Source organism: Hyla sarda, chromosome 6, assembly GCF_029499605.1.
Source record: "Hyla sarda isolate aHylSar1 chromosome 6, aHylSar1.hap1, whole genome shotgun sequence".
Taxonomy (NCBI): domain Eukaryota; kingdom Metazoa; phylum Chordata; class Amphibia; order Anura; family Hylidae; genus Hyla; species Hyla sarda.
In genome coordinates this window covers 61,468,480-61,488,332 of record NC_079194.1, presented here as the reverse complement: position 1 = coordinate 61,488,332, position 19,853 = coordinate 61,468,480, and the positions used below count along the sequence as shown (strand labels likewise).

The 19,853-nt window shown below is 43.7% G+C and overlaps 1 protein-coding gene across 1 annotated transcript in view; it reads right to left on the bottom strand.

The window, feature by feature from the left end:
• Nucleotides 1–18,292, bottom strand: part of TAB1 (TGF-beta activated kinase 1 (MAP3K7) binding protein 1) — a 75,442-nt gene extending 57,150 nt beyond the window's left edge. Inside the window, exons 1-4 of the mRNA XM_056523900.1 lie at nucleotides 18,138–18,292; nucleotides 12,342–12,475; nucleotides 6,435–6,588; nucleotides 629–715 (exon numbers count right to left, since the gene is read on the bottom strand). Of these exons, the coding sequence (XP_056379875.1) occupies nucleotides 629–715; nucleotides 6,435–6,588; nucleotides 12,342–12,475; nucleotides 18,138–18,170 (408 nt within the window). The 5' untranslated portion in view covers nucleotides 18,171–18,292. The remainder of the gene's footprint in view (nucleotides 1–628; nucleotides 716–6,434; nucleotides 6,589–12,341; nucleotides 12,476–18,137) is intronic.
• Nucleotides 18,293–19,853: the final 1,561 nt, after the last annotated feature.

The following is a 19,853-nucleotide window of genomic DNA, read 5'->3' as shown; positions in this document are numbered from 1 at the left end:
ACACCTCTGTCCACGTCAGGTACTGTCCAGAGCAAAAGAGGATGGCTATGGGGATTTGCTCTTGCTCTGGACAGTTCCTAACATGGACAGAGGTGTCAGCAGAGAGCACTGTGGTCAGATGGAAAGGATATTCAAAAAGAAAAGAACTTCCTGCGTATTATACAGCAGCTGATAAGTACTGGAAGGATTGGGATTTTTTAATTGAAGTAACATACAAATCTGTTTAACTTTCTGGCACCAGTTGATTTAAAAGAAAATGTTTTCCAGTGGAGTACCCCTTGAAGACAGTTTTATTACTGCCTATGGCACACTATACAGAAACAAGCTACCATGGGAAAACAAGGAATGTCGGATATGGTGCTAAGTTTTTTTGCTTGCAATTTTATTTTGCTTTTGAGCGTTCAGTGTTTCCCAACCAGGGTGCCTCCAGCTGTTGCAAAACTACAACTCCCAGCATGCCCGGACAGCCTTCGGCTGTCCGGGCATGCTGGGAGTTGTAGTTTTGCAACAGCTGGAGGCACCCTGGTTGGGAAACACTGCATTAGGCAGACAGAATTAGGTTAATGTGACCCTTAGGTGTAAGCAACCTACATAATTCAGCAGTGTGGTTGTCCAGAATAAGACTTACCTCCGGCAGCTGAGACAAGAGGCTTGTTTTTTCTGCTAAAGAATCATCTATAGACTCCAGGAAACTTCTTTCGACCACATCAAATGCCTAAGTGAAAAACAATTCAGGAAGACGAAATGTAAGATGTATATAGCATCTGATTGCCCATCTCTTGAGAACGTCACGCTGTATATGAGCTTCACCTGTGAAAGTCACGTACAGTATCCTGCGCATATTTGATGCGTTGGATTTGAAGCTGCAGATTTCAAGGTAAACTAAATGACTGAACGCAGCTTTAAATCCTGCACAACAAATATGCACAGGATACTGTATGTGTGAATACATCCTAAAATTGGATTTTACACCATTTTTTTACTACATTTTACAATATCTGGGTGTAGGAAGAGACCTGTCGAGCTGCCCAAGGCAGGGGAAAGTCAGCGGGGAGCCATTCTTGTTAACCACCAGTGACCCAAACCATATTGTGCCTCCAGCTTTTGCTGAATCCACCCTCCCTGGCATTCTGCCACTCCGAACAGCCACACTGGGGGCCTGCAGGTCGCCGAGGGCACTCAGAGCCGCCACAATGTCTGATTACATTGCGCATGCACATGGCAAGTCATCGTGGCAACACCGCAATGTTGGTGACTCGAAGGCCCCCAGTGTGGCTGCTCGGAGCGGCAGAATGACAAGAAGGGTGGATTCGGCAACAGCTGGAGGTACAATATGGGTCGGATCCGTAGCATAAAATATGCGGTGGATCCGGTACGTGTGACCCTACCCTTACTATTCTCTGCGTTCCAAGTTTGTGTCTTGGGCTAGGTTTTCTCTGAAACGCTGCAAGTGCAACCAGCAACACAGCTGGTTGTAAGGGTACGTTCACATTACGGAATCCCCGCGGAATTACACGAGCGGAATTCCGCGGTGTGAACTTAACATTAATGTGAATGGATCTTCCACAAGACCCGTTCACACTGCAGAATTTCAGCGGCTGACAATTCCACCGCTGAAATTGTTCTGTCAATGGTGACGGCTCAGTGTCCCGCGGCCCCAGCGCCGAAGTATTTTCGGCGGCGGCCACCAGACAGAATCTCCGCTCATTGGATTCAGTGGGCGGAGATTTCGCAGTGTGAACGCAACCTAAAATGGTTTGGGGAGCATAATTATCTTGTCTTGTTCCCTATCTGGTTTGGGGAAACTGCCCACTTGGCATCAGAGATCATTTCATATTCAATCGTGTAACCCCCGTAAAGGTCGCAACCATGGTATATAGGAGGCTGTCTGAAAGTAAGGGCCCGTGCACACTACAGAATTTCCACCCGGAGAAACTGCGGGCAAAGATTCCAATACAGCAGCTTCTCACTGTCTTCAATGGAATTCTGCTGCACTGCTGAATATTTCCGTTGGGGAAATTCTAATTCTGGACTCTGCTGAAGGAACGAACATGGTAATTATTTTGGTGGAATACCGCGCTGAACCGCATTGCTGTCAATAAAGACAAAACCCAGCGATCATAGCGGTGGATTATTACAGTGGCGCTGCCCAGAATTTCTCCAGGCAGAGATTCACTAGTGCACATGGGCCCTGGGTTCTGATGCAGCGAACTCCCTAGGGTACAAATTCTAAATACAGTTCTAAAAACTGGGACATGTCCCTTACCAAGCCATAGAAAAGTTATAAGTTCAAATTACAAGTCCAAAAAAAAAATGTAAATACGTACCAAACCCTAACTCATAAGAAATATATACACACACACAGGACAATTATGAAAATAATTATAGGGGGAGGATCACACAAACAATAAGAGGAAGGCAGGAAAATGGCAAGACAAGATAGTACTGCAAAAAGAAAAAAAAAAATTTATATCAATATCTATAAATGAGCAACAAATTAAAGTTATATCCAAACAAGTTAATGGTGTAAGTATCAAAATATACATATTCTGTAAAACTAAAGTGAAAGGTTCAAATAAATAGGTAGCTTTTACAGTAAGCAAAAAATGAATGAATGAATAAATAAAACACCTAATTCATTAAAACAATATCACTCTTCCACCACTAGATGTCACTGTCCACCATGGTAGAAAAAAAATCTATAAACGAAAACCTGATATTCAATCCCCAAAAGAATAAAAGGAGGTAAGAAGAGATTACAAGTGCTAAACTATGAAATCAGTATACCACCATAAGCCCCTCCACCTCACCCAAAAATGCATTTTGTTGCAATGCATCCACATACCACATTATTTCCAATACAATATCATCATATATTGGTACAATATGCACCTTAGTTACATATGATTACATTATGCAGTTTTTGACGAATACCGTATATACTCGAGTATAAGCCGACCCGAATATAAGCCGAGGCCCCTAATTTCACCCCAGAAACCCAGGAAAAGTTATTGACTCAACCATAAGCCTAGGGTGGGAAATACATCATCCCCCCCTTCATCATTCCCCCTTCATCATCCCCTCTTCATCATTACCCTGTCATCATCCCCCCCTTCATCATCCCCCCTTCATCATTACCCTGTCATCATCCCCCCTTCATCATTACCCTGTCATCATCCCCCCCTTCATCATCACCGCCTGTCATCATAACCGCCTGTCATCATCACCGCCTGTCATCATCCCCCCCTTCATCATCACCGCCTGTCATCATCCCCCTGTCATCATCCCACACCCCCTCTTCATCATCACCGCCTGTCATCATCCCCCCCTTCATCATCACCGCCTGTCATCATCCCCCTGTCATCATCCCCCTGTCATCATCCCACACCCCCTCTTCATCATCACCGCCTGTCATCATCCCCCCCTTCATCATCACCGCCTGTCATCATCACCGCCTGTCATCATCCCCCTGTCATCATCCCACACCCCCTCTTCATCATCACCATCTGTCACCATCCCACACCCCCCCCCCCTTCATTTCATCATCACCACCTGTCAATGTCTGAACAGTGGTCTTCAACCTGCGGACCTCCAGATGTTTCAAAACTACAACTCCCAGCATGCCCGGACAGCCATCGGCTGTCCGGGCATGCTGGGAGTTGTAGTTTTGAAACATCTGGTGGTCTGCAGGTTGAAGACCACTGAGGGCGGAGAGTTCACTCGAGTATAAGCCTAGGGGGGTGTTTTCAGCACGAAAAATTGAGCTGAAAAACTCGGATTATACTCGAGTATATACGGTATATTGTTTTTCTTTTTGTTGTGGTTTTTGCATACATTCTTTGCTTTTTAATTTTCCACTTATCGTATTTGCTCGATTATACGATACTGTAAGTCTCCCTCCATAACTATGTACTTTTTTGAAAGAAGAAAACAAAAGGTCTGAATGTAAGACTACTTTATGTCCATTCCCCTCATACATGTCCATAATACAATCATGTCCCTTTATTCCGTGAGCTTCTCTTCTGCGGACTCTTCCCTTCCATGCGGCTCCTGGTGGTATATATTGATTTCATAGTTTTGCACTTTATATCTTTTTTCTTTCTCCCTTTTCATTTTTGGGGATGGAATATTAGGTTTTCAAGCAAAGAGATTTTCTACCATGGTGGACAGTGACATCTAGTGGTGCAAGAGTGGTATTGTTTTGATGAATTGGGTAATATATTTATTCAATAATTTTAGTTTACTGTATTATCTATATTTACTAGCACCCTGCACTTTAGATTTACAGAAGATATATTTTTTATACTTACATCATGAATTCATAGATACTGTTATTTAATTTTGGAAGTACCGTATATACTCGAGTATAAGCAGAGTTTTTTGTGCTGAAAACGGCCCCTTCGGCTTATACTCGAGTGAACTCTCAATCCCTCCTCAAACTCCTGTCAATCCCTTCTCAGTGGTCTTCAACCTGCAGACCTCCAGATGTTGCAAAACTACAACTCCCAGCATGCCCGGACAGCCATCGGCAACTAGTGACGTTGTCTTGACGTCGACGCACAGGGACCTTGCGCATGAACGTCCCTGCGCGTCGTCGTCAAGGCAACGTCACTAGTCCAGGGCCGGGCCCGGAGAAAAGGCCCATGAAAATGAACATCCCGGAACGACTAACCCTCGCCACCGGACGGTCCCTGCAGTATAGATGGCCCGGACCAGCTCACCCTTCCTTCCCACCGAGGGGAGAGGAGTTGAAAACTAAAGGGGGGTCTGGATGATGACGAAGGCCGCAGTGGTCTTCAATCTGCGGACCTCCAGAGGTTTCAAAACTACAACTCCCAGCATGCCCGGACAGCCATTGGCTGAAGGGATTGACAGGCAGGGATGATGAAGGGGGGGGGGGTGCAATGACGGGGTCTGGATGATGACATGGGGGGGATGATGCATTTCCCACCCTAGGCTTATAGTCGAGTCAATAACTTTTCCTGGGTTTTTGGGGTGAAATTAGGGGCCTCGGCTTATATTCGGAACGGCTTATACTTGAGTATATACGGTACCATCTTGTCTTGCCATTTACCTGCTGTCGTCTTATCTCTCCTCCTCCCATCATTGTTTTAAATTGTCTTTATGTGTGTCTATAAGTTTCTTATAAGGGTTGGGTAAGTATTTAATTTCTTTTGGATCATCAAATGAATAAAATAAAATATTAGCTCAGTTCAGTCTTTATTTCTCTACTGCAATAAATTTGGGTTGCTTTTGGTTTTATAGGATAGTGACTGCCATGACAGATCTACAATTAGCATAACTCTGGACAGAAAGCAACACTGAGATATAATAGCACAACAATAATAATATCCAATTCAAATAATCTTTATTGCACAAAGTTCTTAAACACACACAATATACACAAAAACCCAGAGGGTTGTTTAAAAACAATTCAAATTGGCTCATAAGAGTCCAAGGACAACTCAGGAGAGAGGACATGAACCCCAGAGATAGACACCCGCCCTTAGAAGATGAGTATATGTAAATCTATCCAGCCGATATACAGACCAAACAGAGAAATACATGTAGACAAGCAGCTGTGAGTAGGCAATAGTACACTAATGGGGTTAGTAACCAGTGCAAATAGGAACACAATAACTGCACATATCCCCAAATAAGAATAGTCATGTATAAAAATATATATATATTGGATATGGGCAGAGAAATTGCAGTCCCCCATATATATATATATATATATATATATATATATATATATATATATATGGTGCAGTGTCTGAAAAATAGTTACTCAATCCACATGGTTCTGGCAGATACTAAACCCTGCGAGAGGCAACCGTCCCAGACTGGAGGAGTACAATTGTTGTAAAGTTAAAGGGGTACTCCGGTGGCAAACTGTTTTTTTATTTTTTTTTTTAAATCAACTGGTGCCAAAAAGTTACACAGATTTGAAAATCACTTCTATTAAAAAAATCTTAATCCTTCCAGTACTTATTAGCTGCTGAATACTACAGAGGAATTTCTTTTCTTTTTGGAACACAGAGCTGTCTGCTGACATCATGACCACAGTGCTCTCTGCTGACACCTCTGTACATTTTAAGAACTGTCCAGAGTAGGAGAAAATCCCCATAGCAAACATATGCTGCTCTGGACAGACCTTAAAATGGACAGAGATGTCAGCAGAGAGCACTGTGCTCGTGATTCAGCAGAGAGCTCTGTGTTTTAAAAAGAATTTCCTCTGTAGTATTCAGCAGCTAATAAGTCCTGGAAGGATTAAGATTTTTTTTAATAGAAGTAATTTACAAATCTGTTCAACTTTCTGGCACCAATTGATTTAAAAAAAAAATTAATGTTTTCCACTGGAGTACCCCTTTAACTAGAACATCTATGGTTATACCCAGCTACAGCCAAAAGCCTCTGTGACTGTCACTAACCTGCAGCAGCACTCTCTGGACCTCTTCATCCGTGACATCTGAATGGACCTGCCCCAAAAGGAGCTCGGCCGCCAACCTCTGGCCCACGAAGTTTGTGGCTTTGGTGCCATCGTATCCATTGAACACACCGTAAAGATAAATATTATTCTCTCCTCTGTAAAATGTAACAGCAAATGATTAGAAGATGTTGGAGCATTAATGTGAAGTGAAGGAGAAATTTATACATCAACAAATGGGGCGACATCACTGGAACCTGCATGAATGGCTACTCAAATCGTATAGGGTATGGTCGCAGACGGATGTACGCAACATCCCGGACAAAGGTTGGACAATGTGACATTATCCTGGTCCCTGCATAACTGTCGCCCTTGCCCATTTTTGGTCTGTATTAGAGATGAGTGAACTTACAGTAAATTCGATTCGTCACGAACTTCTCGGCTCGGCAGTTGATGTCTTATCCTGCATAAATTAGTTCAGCTTTCAGGTGCTCCGGTGGGCTGGAAAAGGTGGATACATTCCTAGGAAAGAGTCTCCTAGGACTGTATCCACCTTTTACAGCCCACGGGAACATCTGAAAGCTGAACTAATTTATGCAGGATAAGTAATCGACTGCCGAGCCGAGAAGTTCGTGACGAATCGAATTTACTGTAAATTCGCTCATCTCTAGTCTGTATTGTCCTCATTTGCTATAGGAATATTGGGGGAGATTATTCAAAACCTGTCCAGAGGAAAAGTTGGCCAGTTGCCCATAGCAACCAATCAGATCACTTCTTTCATTTTTATCAAGGCTTCTGCAAAAAGGAGAAGCGATCTGATTGGTTGCTATGGGCAACTCAGCAACTTTTCCTCCGGACAGGTTTTGATAAATCTCCCCCTATATGTTTACACTTGGCACTGGGTATGTACATGGCACTTTACTAGGTCTGTTGTTGCTTTATGCACTTTATTACTGAATGCTAATGTCACACTTTGCAGTTGCTTACTGTGCTGCCATGTACCTATCCCGGTGTTTCCCAACCAGTGTGCCTCCAGCTGTTGCGAAACTACAACTCCCAGCATGCCCGGACAGCCGAAGGCTGTCCGGGCATGCTTGGAGTTGTAGTTTTGCAACAGCTGGAGGCACACTGGTTGGGAAACACTGACCTATCTTATGTATTTAGACAGCTATTGTTTTGAACATTCGTCTGCGACCATACCCTATACGATTTGACTAGCAGTTCATGCAGGTTCTGGTGATGTCGCCTCATTTTTTTTAATGTATAAATTCCTCCTTTTTTAATATTGTCGCAATTTTACACTTACAATTTTTTTTAAAGATTAACATTTTATGTATGTATGCCTTTAGCGAAGCGGCTCCCTCTCTCTTTTGGATATTTATGCTACACATGAAGTTCCCCATATACTTGCCATCTTATCTGCAGTGGGCTACTATATCTGCACGTTAGAGCTATGTGCATGCATATATATATATATATATATATATATATATATATATATATATATTTTTTTTTTTTTTGAGATAGTGTGGGAAGGAAAGGGTGTATTTCCCTAGCTAACCCTGGAGAAACCTCCACCTGTGCCCTAATTAATGAGGTAGCAGAAAGGGGAAGTGTGTTTAAAAGTCAGACAGATTAGTTGGGGCTCTCCCTAGAAGACAGCAAGGTGGCTGTGGTGGGAGGCAGGGGTCCCGGTGAGGAACACACAGCCCGAGCTGTGAGTGGCCCCAACAGTGAAGTGTGGACGAGACACACAGCAAGAGGTAGCAAACGCTGTGTGTGAACAGTGAGTAGAAGGTTGCAGGAGGCATAAGTTTAACTGGCTGGGAAAAGCCCACCAGTGGATAGTCAGGGCATGCTGGATTGTTTAGTTAATGACTGTACGGACTAGGATTTTGTTTTGTTCCTGTGTTATGTTTTTATTTTATCCTGAAACCTGTCTAATAAAGCTGGCGAGGGGCCAGACTTGCATAAAGAACTGTTGTTTGCCGGTTTATTGAAGTGGAAACGTGGCCTGTGGCGGTGTCAAGGACGATCCGAGAGCTATCCCCAGGGAGAAATCCTTATAATATATATATATATATATATATATATATATATATATATAATTGCAGAGTTAAAGGATCCAGGTGGGTGCTCAGTCCTGCGTCAGACTTGACCACGTCCCAATGATTAGAATTCTCCAAAATGACAAGACGGCACTCCAGCGATCCAATACAAAAAGTGAATTTATTCACCCAAGTGTGAACTGCGACGTTTCAACCTGCTCAATGAGGTCTTTTTCAAGAATTTTTTTTCTCTTTTTTCCCATTTTTTTTTCTCTGCTTTGTTGTTTCCTATAGGTAATCTAAATAGAGAGCAACTACACTCATCTAAACTGTGAGCGCTACCCGCAGAAATACACACACTTACACTCCTTGGTATGTTTTCAGTGAGGTTATTAAAGGGGTACTCCGGTGGAAAACATTTTTTTTTTTTTTTTATCAACTGGTGCCAGAAAGTTAAACAGATTTGTAAATTACTTCCAGTACTTTTTAGCAGCTGTATGCTACAGAGGAATTTCTTTTTTGTCTTGTCCACAGTGCTCTCTGCTGATACCTGATGCCTGTATCAGGAATTTTCCAGAGCAGGAGAAAATCCCCATAGCAAACCTATGCTGCTATGGACAATTCCTGACACGGGCATCAGGTGTCATCAGAGTGCACTTAGACAGAAAAGAACAACTCAACTTCAGCAGCTCATAAGTACTGAAAGGATGAAGATCTTTTTAATAGAAGTAATTTACAAATCTGTTTAACTTTCTGGAGCCAGTTGATATATAAAAAAAGTTTTTTCCTGGATAACCCCTTTAAGTTATTAAAATAATTCTAGTGGCTGATGTTTTTCACAAACTTCAAAATTCTACCAATGCTAGGAGGAGCGACTGACTGACAAACGGACTGTCCTCAGGGGCTAATCAGAAGAACCTCTATTCACAGGCTTCATTTGTGGTCCCCTTTTGGGTTTTTTCATACCTGTCGGAAAAATGTTTTCAAATCAACTGGTGCCAGAAAGTTAAAGAAATGTATAAATGATTTCTATTTAAAAATCTTAATCCTTCCAGTACTTATCAGCTGCTGTATGCTACAGAGGAAGTTGTCTAGTTCTTTCCAGCCTGACCACAGTGCTCTCTGCTGACACCTCTGTCCATTTTAGGAACTGTCCAGAGCAGGAGAGGTTTGCTATGGGGATTTGCTCCTACTCTGGACAGTTCCTGACATGGACAGAGGTGTCAGCAGACAGCACTGTGGTCAGACAGAAAATAACTACACAACTTTACAGCAGCTAATAAGTACTGGAAGGATTAAGATTTTTTAATAGAAGTAATTTACAAATTTGTATAACTTTTTGGCACCATTTGATATAAAAAAAATTAAAAAAAACATTTCCATTGGAGTACCCCTTTAACCCCTACAGGACCCATGACGTACATGTACGTCTGGAGCCCGCTCCCGTTCTACAACGCGGGGCCACGGCCGGGACCCGTGGCTAATAGCGTGCGGCACTGATCGCAGTGCCGTGTGCTATTAACCCTTTAGATGCGGCGTTCAAAGTTGAACGCCGCATCTAAAATGAAAGTAAATCGTTGCCGGTTAGCTCAGGGAGCTGTTCGGGATTGCCGCGGCAAAATCGCGGCATCCTGAACAGCTGAGACACAGCAGGAGGATCCCTATCGGCCTCCTGGTGTCCGATCGCCGAATGACTGCTCAGTGCCTGAGATTCAGGCATGAGCAGTTGCAGAATCATCGATCACTGGTTTCCTATGAGAAACCATTGAACAATGTAAAAGATCAGTGTGTGCAGTGTTATAGGTCCCTATGGGAGCTATAACACTGCAAATAAGTGAAAAAAAGTGAAAAAAAAAAGTGAATAAAGATCATTTAACATCTTCCCTAATAAAAGATTGAATCACCCCCCTTTTCCCCTTTAAAAAAAAACTGTGTGAATAAAAATAAATATGTTGTATCGCCGTGTGCGGAAATGTCCGAAATGCACGGTCAATGACGAACGCGCAAAAAAATTCCAAAGTCCAAAATAGTGCATTTTTGGTCACTTTTTATATCATGAAAAAATGAATAAAAAGATTAATAAGTCCTATCAAAATAGCAAAAAATAAGCCCTCATACCGCCCCATACACGGAAAAATAAAAAAGTTATAGGGGTCAGAAGATGACAATTTTAAGTGTATAAATGTTCCTGCATGTAGTTATGATTTTTTCCAGAAGTCCGACAAAATCAAACCTATATAAGTAGGGGATCATTTTAACCGTATGGACCTACAGAATAAAGATAAGTTGTCATTTTTACCCAAAAAATGTACTGCGTAGAAATGGAAGCCCCCAAAATTACAAAGTGGCTTTTTTTTTTCAATTTTGTCTCACAATGATTTTTTTTTCCGTTTCACCGTAGATTTTTGGGTAAAATGACTGATGTCATTAACCCCTTAAGGACTCAGGGTTTTTCCGTTTTTGCACTTTCGTTTTTTTCCTCCTTACCTTTTAAAAATCATAACCCTTTCAATTTTCCAGATAAAAATCCATATTATGGCTTATTTTTTGCGTCGCCAATTCTACTTTGCAGTGACAGTCATTTTACCCAAAAATGCACGGCGAAACGGAAAAAAAAATCATTGTGCGACAAAATCGAAAAAAAAAAACCCATTTTGTAAATTTTGGGGGCTTCCGTTTCTACGCAGTGCATATTTCGGTGAAAATGACACCTTATCATTATTCTGTAGGTCCATACGGTTAAAATGATTCCCTACTTATATAGGTTTGATTTTGTCGCACTTCTGGAAAAAATCATAACTACATGCAGGAAAATTTATACGTTTAAAAATGTCATCTTCTGACCCCTATAACTTTTTTATTTTTCCACGTACAGAGCGGTATGAGGACTCATTTTTTGCGCCGTGATCTGAAGTTTTTATTGGTATGATTTTTGTTTTGATCTGACTTTTTGATCACTTTTTATTCATTTTTTAATGTTATAAAAAGTTACCAAAATACGCTTTTTTGGACTATGGAATTTTTTTGCGCGTACGCCATTGACCGTACGGCTTAATTAATGATATATTTTTATAGTTCGGACATTTACGCACGCGGCGATACCACATATGTTTATTTTTTTTTACACTGTTTTATTTTTCTTATGGGAAAAGGGGGGTGATTCAAACTTTTATTAGGGAAGGGGTTAAATGACCTTTATTAACACTTTTTTTTAACTTTTTTTTTGCAGTGTTATAGGTCCCATAGGGACCTATAACACTGCACACACTGATCTCTCATCCTGATCACAGGCGTGTATTAACACGCCTGTGATCAGTGTTATGGGCGCTTGACTGCTCCTGCCTGGATCTCAGGCACGGAGCAGTCATTCGTCGATCGGACACCGAGGAGGCAGGTAAGAGCCCTCCCGGTGTCCGATCAGCTGTTCGGGACGCCGCGATTTCACCGCGGCGGTCCCGAACAGCCCGACTGAGCAGCCGGGATACTTTCAGTTTCACTTTAGAAGCGGCGGTCAGCTTTGACCGCCGCTTCTAAAGGGTTAATACCGCACATCGCCGCGATCGGCGATGTGTTGTATTAGCCGCGGGTCCCGGCCGTTGATTAGCGCCGGGACCCACGCGATATGATGCGGGATCGCTGTGCGCTATCCCGCTTCATATCGCGGGAGCCGGCGCAGGACGTAAATATACGTCCTGCGTTGTTAAGGGGTTAAAAAGCAGAATTGGTGGCGCAAAAAATAAGCCATAATATTGATTTTTAGGTGCAAAATTGAAAGAGTTATGATTTTTTAAAGGAGGTAAAAACGAAAATGCAAAAACGGAAAAACCCCGGGTCCTTAAGGGGTTAATGCCCACAGAACCAACCTGAACTTGAGCCAGTTGTCTTCACAGGGGTGTTCTTCCTTCGGGACCCCTTCTGGGTTATAGGTTCTGTTTGTAGCTGATCCTACGCCGGATAAATGGCAGAGGGGGAGGTCATCTGTCCAACTCAACTGCTCCTAAAAAACAAGACGACAATTCCCCATCAAAAACAACCAAAAAAGGATGAAACTCCGCCCGGTGCCCAAACAATGGAAGCTAGCAGGTGAACCGTATCGCGGCTCGGAGACAGGTATGTAGGGCTAAAACAACGAATCGATTAATCAACAAAGAGTCGATAAAAATAATCGCCAGTTGCAGCCCTAAAATCAATGGTATCACAATCCGCAGTGAATTCATTACATGTGAACGTAATTTATTAAAGGGGTACTCCACTGGAAAACATTTCTTTTTAAATCAACTGGTGGCAGAAAGTTATACAGATTTGTCAATTACTTCTATTAAAAAAAATCATAATCCTTCCAGTACTTATCAGCTGCTAAATGCTCCTTAGGAAGTTCTTTTCTTTTTGAATTTCCATTCTGTCTGACCACAGTGCTCTCTGCTGACACCTCTGTCCATTTTAGGAACTGTCCAGAGCAGGAGAGGTTTTCTTTGGGGATTTTCTCCTACTCTCGACAGTTTCTAAAATGGACAAAGGTGTCGGCAGAGAGCACTGTGGTCAGACAGAAAGTAAGTTCAAAAAGAAAATAACTTCCTGTGGAGCATATAGCAGCTGATAAGTACTGGAAGGATTAAGATTTTTTTTATAGAAGTAATTTACAAATCTGTTTATCTTTCTGTCACCAGTTGATTTAAAAAAATCAATAAAATGTTTTCCAGTGGAGTACCCCTTTAATTTATTTTCTGTCTGACCACAGTGCTCTCTGCTGACACCTCTGTCCACGTCAGGTACTGTCCAGAGCAGGAGAGGTTTTCTTTGGGGATTTTCTCCTTCTCTCGACAGTTTCTAAAATGGACAAAGGTGTCGGCAGAGAGCACTGTGGTCAGACAGAAAGTAAGTTCAAAAAGAAAATAACTTCCTGTGGAGCATATAGCAGCTGATAAGTACTGGAAGGATTAAGATTTTTTTTATAGAAGTAATTTACAAATCTGTTTAACTTTCTGCCACCAGTTGATTTAAAAAGAAATGTTTTCTAGTGGAGTACCCCTTTAAGGACTCATTCACACAAAGAATTTCTGTCCAGAAATATTCCGGGCTAAGATTCTGTCTGGAGCGGGTGACGGCAAAATGCATTTCCGAGCGAGACAGAATCTTTCAGTGGAGTATGGAATTTCCGGAGCGGAACGTCCACCGTGGAAAGTCCGAAGTGCGAGTTCTGCTCAGAAAATACATAGTATGAATAAGCCGTAAGACAATTGCAGATCTGCATTGTAGAACAGAGTATTCCAACCAGGGTGCCTCTAGCTGTTGCAAAACTACAACTCCCAGCATGCCCGGACAGCCTTCGGCTGTCCGGGCATGCTGGGAGTTGTAGTTTTGCAACAGCTGGAGGCACCCTGGTTGGGAAACACTGATTTAGAGACATATGAAAAGTTTTCAGGGTCCCCTAGCGAAGAGGAGAATGAACAAGGAGAAGTGCTTCACTCCCCTATCTCTGCCCAGCTTCTTTTTAGGCGACGTTCACACTCCGGAATTTCCGATAAAAGAAATTTTACAGAAATTCTGCCGTGGCGTAAAATTTCACCGCGGAAATTAAATTTGCGGACTCTGCCGAGAGAATGAAGATGTTCATTCTTTCGGAAGAATCTGCTCGGATATGAGGGTGGGGTACGGCAGAGTGTTCCTAGCAAAGAGAATCTCTGCCCAAAATATCTCCGGGTGGACACTCTGTAATATTAATGAATCCTAAGTTTACGGGGCCATCCAGAGAAGGTGGAAGGAGATTGCTGTGAGCCGGGAGTGAAGCCCGCTACTGTGCGCTTCACTATGCTTGTTCTCCTGATCAGTGCGTGTGTGTGGGTCTCAGCACTGAGAGAGCCTGACCGAGCTGTCTCTGTGACATATGAAAAAAAAAATGTATTTTTATTTTTTATGACAAGTTCACTTTGAGGGTGTATTCACACTGTGCATATCTGAAGCTGCAGATTTCAATGTAAATCTGCAGCTTCAAATCCTGCACATCAAATATGCCCAGGACACTGTACGTGTGAATACACCTTTAGGGTACGTTCAGACTAGCGCATATTTTGCTGCGGATCTGCAGCTGAAGGACCTCTATATGCTGCCTTTATATGTGCCTGTTCGGAGCGGCAATACGCCGCTCGTGATGTGTGCGAGTACACCGTGCATACTTCAGTGTGTCTGCTCGTAGCAGGCTTATGTAAAGGCAGCATACAGAGGTCCTTCAGCGGTGGATCTGCAGTGTAAAATATGCTGTAAATCCACTCGTCTGAACGTACCCTTAGGGTGCGTTCACACGCTCTTTGTTTTTGCGGGTTTTCGGCAGCGTATTTGAAAGGGGGCGGGCTCTTCTTGGCTGTCCATAGCAGATTGTCCGCGGCGGAATTTACGCTGCGGAAAATCCGCCGAAAGCCCCATTGAAGTCAGTAGGGACTACGGCGGATTTTCCGCAGCGTAAATTCCGCCGCGGACAATCTGCTATGGACAGCCGAGAAGAGCCTGCCCCTTTCAAATACGCTGCGGAAAACCCGCAAAAACAAAGAGCGTGTGAACGCACCCTTAGGGTGCATTCACACGAGCGTATTAGTTGTCAAACTAGCAGCGTGTTTCCTGCTGCAAGTTTAAAAAGGGGTGAGCGCTTATCTGTATATTTTCTGCAGCGGAGTCTCTGCTGCAGAAAATTATCTGCACACCCCATTCAAGTAAACAGGGTCTGCGGCGGATTTTCAACAGCGGAGATTCCTCTGCCAGAAATCTGCTACAGACATCCCGCACCTTTCAAACCTCGCAGCGGGAAACACGCTGGCAGTCTGACAAATAATATGCCCGTGTGAACGCACCCTAAAGGTGTATTCACACGTACAGTATCCTGGGCATTTTTCATGCACAGGATTTTAAGCTGCAGTTCAATGTAAGCTAAATGACTAAACACAGCATCAAATCTGCAGCTTCAAATCCTGAGCAGGATACTGTACGTGTGAATACACCTTTAGGGTACGTTCAGACGAGCGCATATTTTGCTGCAGATCTGCCGCTGAAGGACCTCTGTATGCTGCCTTTACATGTGCCTGTTCGGAGCGGCAATACGCCGCTACGAGCAGACACACTGCGATGTGCGAGTCGCCGAGCCCATGCGCAGTATACTCTCACATTGCGGCAGCTCTCGGTCTAGTTCATAGAGCAGGGGGAGCGGCCGTGATGTGTGCGAGTACACCGTGCATGCGTGGCGACTCGCACATCGCTTCAGTGTGTCTGCACGTAGCTGCGTATTGCCGATCCGAGCAGGCACATGTAAAGGCACCATACAGAGGTCCTTCAGCGGTGGATCCGCAGTGTAAAATCCGCTGTAAATCCACTCGTCTGAACTTACCCTTAGGTGCATTCACACGAGCTTATTAGTTGTCAAACTAGCAGCGTGTTTCCTGCTGCAAGTTTGAAAAGGGGTGAGCGCTCATCTGTATATTTTCTGCAGCGGAGTCTCTGCTGCAGAAAATTCTCCGCACACCCCATTCAAGTAAACAGGTTCTGCGGCGGATTTTCAATAGCGGAGATTCCTCTGCCAGAAATCTGCTGCAGACATCCCGCACCTTTCAAACCTCGCAGCGGGAAACACGCTGGCAGTTTGACAAATAATATGCCCGTGTGAACGCACCCTAAAGGTGTATTCACACGTACAGTATCCTGGGCATTTTTGATGGACAGGATTTGAAGCTGCAGTTCAATGTAAGCTAAATGACGAAACACAGCATCAAATCTGCAACTTCAAATCCTGAGCAGGATACTGTACGTGTGAATACACCCTAAGGCTAGGGTCAAACGTAGGGAAGGGTCCACAGTGTATTTTGCGCTCCGGATTCACCAACGGCAGTCACAAGTGCGAGCTCCCTGATAGGTCCAAGTAGCTGTGTGTGTGTCTGCTCGTAGCGGTGGATTTCCGGCTTTAGACACAGTGCCTGCTCGTAGCGGATGCGCAAAGGGAAATCTGCAGCTACTACGGCTGCAGGAGGGAGCTCACTCTTGTGACTACCATTGGCGCATGTGCTGCGGAGGCCGTGACCCTTATAGTAGGAACACATGTTGCAGATTTTCTGCAGCTGAAAATGTGCCAAGGACAGAAGTGAATCCAGCTGGAAGAGGGAAGTATATGTTCCTTTATAACTCCCCTTTCAGTTGGATTCATTCCTGCCATTGGCTGTCTGGGCGTTCTAGTTTGGCAACAGCTGGAGGCACACTGTTGGAAAACACTGCATTAAAAGGGGTACTCCAGTTGAATTTTTTTCTTTTTCAATCAACTGGTGCCAGAAAGTTATACATATTTGTAAATTACTTCTATTTAAAATCTTAATCCTTCCAGTACTTACCAGCCACTCTATACTACAGAGCGAGTTGTTCTTTCCAGTCTGACCACAGTGCTCTCTGTTGACACCTCTGTCCAAGTCAGGAACTGTCCAGAGCAGGAGAGGTTTGCTATGGGGATTTGCTCCTACTCTGGACAGTTCCTAAAATGGACAGAGGTGTCAGCAGAGAGCACTGTTGTCAGACAGAAAATAACAACACAACTTCCTGTGGAGCATACAGCAGCTGATAAGTACTGGAAGGATTAAGATTTTTAAATAGAAGTAATTTACAAATCTGTTTAACTTTCTGGCACCAGTTGATTTAAAAATAAACAACAACATTGCTTTCCACTGGAGTACCCCTTTAAGCAATCCGCTGAACAATCTGAGTCAAGGTGGCTAGCAGAGATGAGCGAACTTACAGTAAATTCGATTCGTCACGAACTTCTCGGCTCGGCAGTTGATGACTTTTCCTGCATAAATTAGTTCAGCTTTCCAGTGCTCTGGTGGGCTGGAAAAGGTGGATACAGTCCTAGGAGACTCTTTCCTAGGACTGTATCCACCTTTTCCAGCCCACCGGAGCACCTGAAGGCTGAACTAATTTACCCAGGAAAAGTCATCAACTGCCGAGCCGAGAAGTTCGTGACGAATCGAATTTACTCTAAGTTCGCTCATCTCTAGTGGCTAGTGTTTCCCAACCAAGGTGTCTTCTGCTGCTGCAAAACTACAACTCCCAGCATGTCCGGACAGCCAACGGCTGTCCGAACATGCTGGGAGTTGTAGTTTTGCAACACCTGGAGGTGAACAGTTTGGATCCCTCTGCTATAAGTCGATACTTACTTCCCATTGAATTCTTTGCCGTTCCCGCTGTTTTGCGTGTGACATGTGATAGCGACATCACCTAATCATCTCTGCAGTGATTGGCGGACCTGATCACATGACATCTCCACGCGACACAACAGGTGACCCATATGGCAGCAGTATGGGAACGGTGAAGAATTGCCAAGTTTATGAAAAAGTTTATTATTTTAACATTTTGGTCAGTTGTTTTTTTTAACCTGTATAAATATACATTATATATATATATATATATACTTTATATTATTTTCCTTACACGTCACAAAACAAGTGACCAAGCTACAGACCTGTACAGATATATGACCCATAGACTAATATATGAGTTATACACGTGACCTGACGCGTTATTGTGTGTGCACAGGCTCATAGGAGCAAAACGCTGCAGCCCCCACTTGGCACTGTTCACACCTGCAGAGCGCCCCCCTCAGCCTTCCTCTACCGCCCCCCATAGACCCCTCTTACATTCTGCATCAGGTTCCTTCTCAGCGCGGCCATCTTGGACCAGAAGTGACGAGCCAGCTGACAGCGATCACGTGACCGCCAGGGATCCGCGCGTGGTGCTAGGGTGACATCTAGAGGACGAAAAGAAGAATGACGCGTGGAGAGATCTAATTGTTCAGCGCAATGGAGAGCCCCGGAATATGTATAGTAATAATAATAATGAATATGATCTCCCCGCGTGATGTGTACGAGACAAAGAGGCTGTGGTGAACGGGAAAAACCCAGGAACAGCAGTTTATAGACGATTTGGGTTCATACTCTCAAAAATGGCTGAGATAATGACTGCATAAGATGTTATATAACCCACAGGAAATTAAAATACCAAACAATAAATATTAACAAACCATAGCACCCACGTACTACAAGCAAAAGCCCCTACATACTAGAAACCAAAGAAATTACATGCTACAAGTCATAGCACCCACATACTATTACCAGTATAGCACCCACATACTACCACCAGTATATCACCCACATACTACCACCAGTATATCACCCACATACTACCACCAGTATATCACCCACATACTACCACCAGTATATCACCCACATACTACCACCAGTATAGCACCCACATACTACCACCAGTATAGCACCCACATACTACCACCAGTATAGCACCCACATACTACCACCAGTATATCACCCACATACTACCACCAGTATAGCACCCACATACTACCACCAGTATAGCACCCACATACTACCACCAGTATATCACCCACATACTACCACCAGTATATCACCCACATACTACCACCAGTATAGCACCCACATACTACCACCAGTATATCACCCACATACTACCACCAGTATATCACCCACATACTACCACCAGTATATCACCCACATACTACCACCAGTATAGCACCCACATACTACCACCAGTATATCACCCACATACTACCACCAGTATAGCACCCACATACTACCACCAGTATAGCACTCACATACTACCACCAGTATAGCACCCACATACTACCACCAGTATAGCACCCACATACTACCACCAGTATAGTACCCACATACTACCACCAGTATAGCACCCACATACTACCACCAGTATAGCACCCACATACTACCACCAGTATAGCACCCACATACTACCACCAGTATAGCACCCACATACTACCACCAGTATATCACCCACATACTACCACCAGTATATCACCCACATACTACCACCAGTATAGCACTCACATACTACCACCAGTATAGCACCCACATACTACCACCAGTATATCACCCACATACTACCACCAGTATAGCACCCACATACTACCACCAGTATAGCACCCACATACTACCACCAGTATAGCACCCACATATTACCACCAGTATAGCACCCACATACTACCACCAGTATATCACCCACATACTACCACCAGTATAGCACCCACATACTACCACCAGTATAGCACCCACATACTACCACCAGTATAGCACCCACATACTACCACCAGTATAGCACCCACATACTACCACCAGTATATCACCCACATACTACCACCAGTATATCACCCACATACTACCACCAGTATATCACCCACATACTACCACCAGTATAGCACCCACATACTACCACCAGTATATCACCCACATACTACCACCAGTATAGCACCCACATACTACCACCAGTATATCACCCACATACTACCACCAGTATATCACCCACAT